This window comes from Nothoprocta perdicaria, unplaced genomic scaffold, assembly GCF_003342845.1.
Source record: "Nothoprocta perdicaria isolate Ctin4 unplaced genomic scaffold, notPer1 scaffold_13, whole genome shotgun sequence".
NCBI classification, from domain to species: domain Eukaryota; kingdom Metazoa; phylum Chordata; class Aves; order Tinamiformes; family Tinamidae; genus Nothoprocta; species Nothoprocta perdicaria.
Window position 1 is genome coordinate 6,882,521 of NW_020454427.1, and position 3,186 is coordinate 6,885,706.

The 3,186-nt window shown below is 34.5% G+C and overlaps 1 protein-coding gene across 2 annotated transcripts in view; it reads left to right on the top strand.

Moving 5' to 3' along the window:
• UFSP2 (UFM1 specific peptidase 2) overlaps window positions 1–3,186 on the top strand; it is a 12,120-nt gene that overhangs the window by 1,673 nt on the left and 7,261 nt on the right. For both annotated transcript variants that reach the window (XM_026033593.1, XM_026033594.1), the window contains exons 3-6: window positions 1,516–1,699; window positions 1,788–1,851; window positions 2,178–2,335; window positions 2,595–2,787. In XM_026033593.1, coding sequence (XP_025889378.1) covers window positions 1,516–1,699; window positions 1,788–1,851; window positions 2,178–2,335; window positions 2,595–2,787 — 599 coding nt within the window. The remainder of the gene's footprint in view (window positions 1–1,515; window positions 1,700–1,787; window positions 1,852–2,177; window positions 2,336–2,594; window positions 2,788–3,186) is intronic.

Below are 3,186 nucleotides of genomic sequence, written 5' to 3' on the forward strand. Positions count from 1 at the left end.
TTTTTTTTTTTTTTGCCTCTGTCAACCTTTCCCTTCTACTATGTTTTTAATTTGAGCGAGGCTTAAATTTGCGTTTTAGGCTATTTTATTTACATATTTGTACTGCTATAAAYTGTAGTATTGGGATCACTTCCAACACAATGTCAGAGTCAATCCTAACGTTGTGGACCAGTCCTAGATAAACAGAGATGATAAACTAGCTAACTAGTTACTTCAGTGAATTTAGGCATGGTTAGCTACTGCAGTTGTCAGTGATAACAAGAATGTATGTCATTAAGAGGCTTCTCTAGTTCTTCATCTTTGCTATAATGTGGATTTCGTCTCAGAAAATCTGCTTAAGGCTATTTGTGGTCATGGAGCTCCCTCTCATAGGGAGGAGGGCAGGACTCCTTAGGTGAGAGGAGGGTACCTGTAGCTTAGCTATTTGKTCGTTCTGTGTTTAGATAAGAGTTTCTAGCACAGACATATGTAAGTTCATTATTGATACTTGAAATTTCAACTTTAATCTCCACTGATGATGTGAAATGGAAGTGCTGAATCAATTGGCCTAAAGCATAATAATGTTTTGTTGCATCCTCAAGGAATGCCCACACCTCTGACTTTGTTTACTGAGTAAGGAATTTTAACCACAGTGAGTCAATGCAGCATAATATTCTACCAAATCTACAAAATAGAGAACACTACAGTGTATGAATATGGCAGACCACTTTGAAGACAATTAGGTCTTCTTTTTGGATGAGATTTATATAAGTATATCATGTTTTTTTGTTGTTGTTCTGAGTATTGGTAGTTGATCTCAATAAGAAAACCAATGCTGGTAACTTGCAAAAAATTTCTGTCATATCCAGTATTGCTTCTAGTTCTAAGTAATGGGTTCAACTGCTACAAAGTCAAATGAAGCTCTTAAAGAGAAGAATCAATAGCAATAAATAAAAACTCAGGCTGGCCAGCGTGTTGCTTGCTTACAGGTTATGTTGGTTAAAATTAGGTTTGCTCTTTGAGTGTAGGTCCTGTTTTTCCAAAACCTTAACATACGTTAGGTTTTCATTTTTGCATAGTGATACAAAGTCAGTAAGTTGTGAGTAAAATTAAGTCTTAACAGAATTTACTTAGAAGAAAAAAACACAAGCATGCAGAGAAGTATCTGTTCAAAAATATCTACAGAGATGTGTACACATAGAAATTTGTCTGAAATTGATAGTGTGGTTAGTTACTAATTTGAGAATTTGCTAGTATGTAGGTTATTCTTCTGYATTTCTGTCAGCTCTTTGTATTTTACAAGTTATTATTAGAAATACTAGGCTTTTGTTGAGGCAGGTGTGAGTACGAATGCCTGAAACAGATATGTTAGGAAAAAAATGAAATTTTGATTTTTGTTTACATAGCTATTTTTCTGATCGTAAGAAAGCTCACTTTGTTTGCAGAGTCAAAACACACTCCTTTTAAATGTATGTCTAGCAGCTAGCATAAAACAAGAGAATTTTCTGAGCTAATTRTGTCTTTACTCTGTTTTAGAGGCATCAACAAAAGAAGCATTAAAATATGTTTTCAGTGATCTTGCAAACAAGCTGTCTTCAGATGTTCTCGTATTACGGATTTGCCACAGTTCCGTCTACGTGTGGCCAAACAACGGCGTGACCACTGTTCCATCAGAACTGACTGATGACTCTGCTTGCAAGGAGATAATACGATTTATACAGTAAGTTTATTAAATATATATATATATACACACACTTGTAATACATTAATTTCATGTTACAGCAATTTCTTTTTCTATTGATGCTTAGATATGATGATGATGAGGGCAGACGAAAGCTTGGCAAAAAGAAGGATAAAAAGTTACAGGATATGGTACGTGTCCCACCACACYAATAAGTTAAAACAAGCAACATAACATTTGAAAATTGCTAAATCTATTTTCCATAACCTCTGCATAGGTAGACATTTGCATGACTTAGATGAAGCCCTTTAGAGTCGCTGAGATTCAGCATTAATGCAAAGATCTGTCTACAACAGATTAACATGTAGAAATTTTGATTTTTAACACTGTTAGCTTTTTTTTTTTTAATCAAATTATTTCTTTGCTGAATTGATTATAATCCCCATGTATCATTCCTTTGGTCTTCTTGGTGCATGTGGTGTTGGAAGTATAGTTTTGGTGTCTTTGTTCTTTGCAGCAGCAGATAGTCAACATAGACCTGATGTTAGAGATGACGTCTTCCTTAGCTCCTTTGGCTCCAGTCATTGAACGGGAAAGCAAAGAACACCACTATATTAATATGACCTTACCAGTTGATGTTGTTGTATCTGTTTCTCCAGAAGAAACTTGGGGAAAGTATGTATGATTCTGAACTCGAGACTTTTCAGTTTACTTTCATGTCTGCTTTTTCCTGAAAGTAATAAAGTAAAGCTGTTACATTCTTAACCTGTTTATTAGTCTATAGTATATTACATAGGTRGAATTTGACTGTATTTACAATAGAACTTGAGATATTTTCAGTTTGGTGAATATAAGTGTTACATAACAGAGCTTTGAGAGAAAAGATTCAGCATCACCATGCCATTTCATAAATACTCTCCCTTGTACTTTCTAGTGTACGGAATCTCCTGGTGAATGCAATTCACAGGCAATTAACTGACATGGAAAGATGTATCATGAAATACAGAAAGGGAACATCAATTGTGGTACCTGAACAATTTCATTTCATGTTACCAGGAAAAAATCACCTTGTAACAATCTCATATCCTACAGGTATCTCAGATGATCAACTGGAAAGTTACAGAAAGGTAAAGCTTTTCATTTAGTTGATATCGAATAAGTACTAACAGACGCAATTTTTTTAAAATTATTATTGTAACTGAAACAGTATACTGAATATGTAAGCTCGATTTATTGAAGGGTATTTTATAAAATATATCAGTTTTTTTTCTTTATAAGGGGTCAACAGAGACTTTAAAAACTACATGGGATTTCTTTTAGATTTTTTTATCTACAGTAGTCCTTTTGGTCTTTTCTGGTAGTGAATGTGGTGAATTGTCTATTTCCCCTGTTGTGTTCAAGGTTACTTGTAGTGCTTCATTCAACTGGTTGCCTGAGGAGTTTAGGATTTTTTCTCGTGCCTCATATATGAGGGACTTTCACCATTTTTTTGGTCCACACCCCCCCTCCTTTTTTTTTTTTACCTT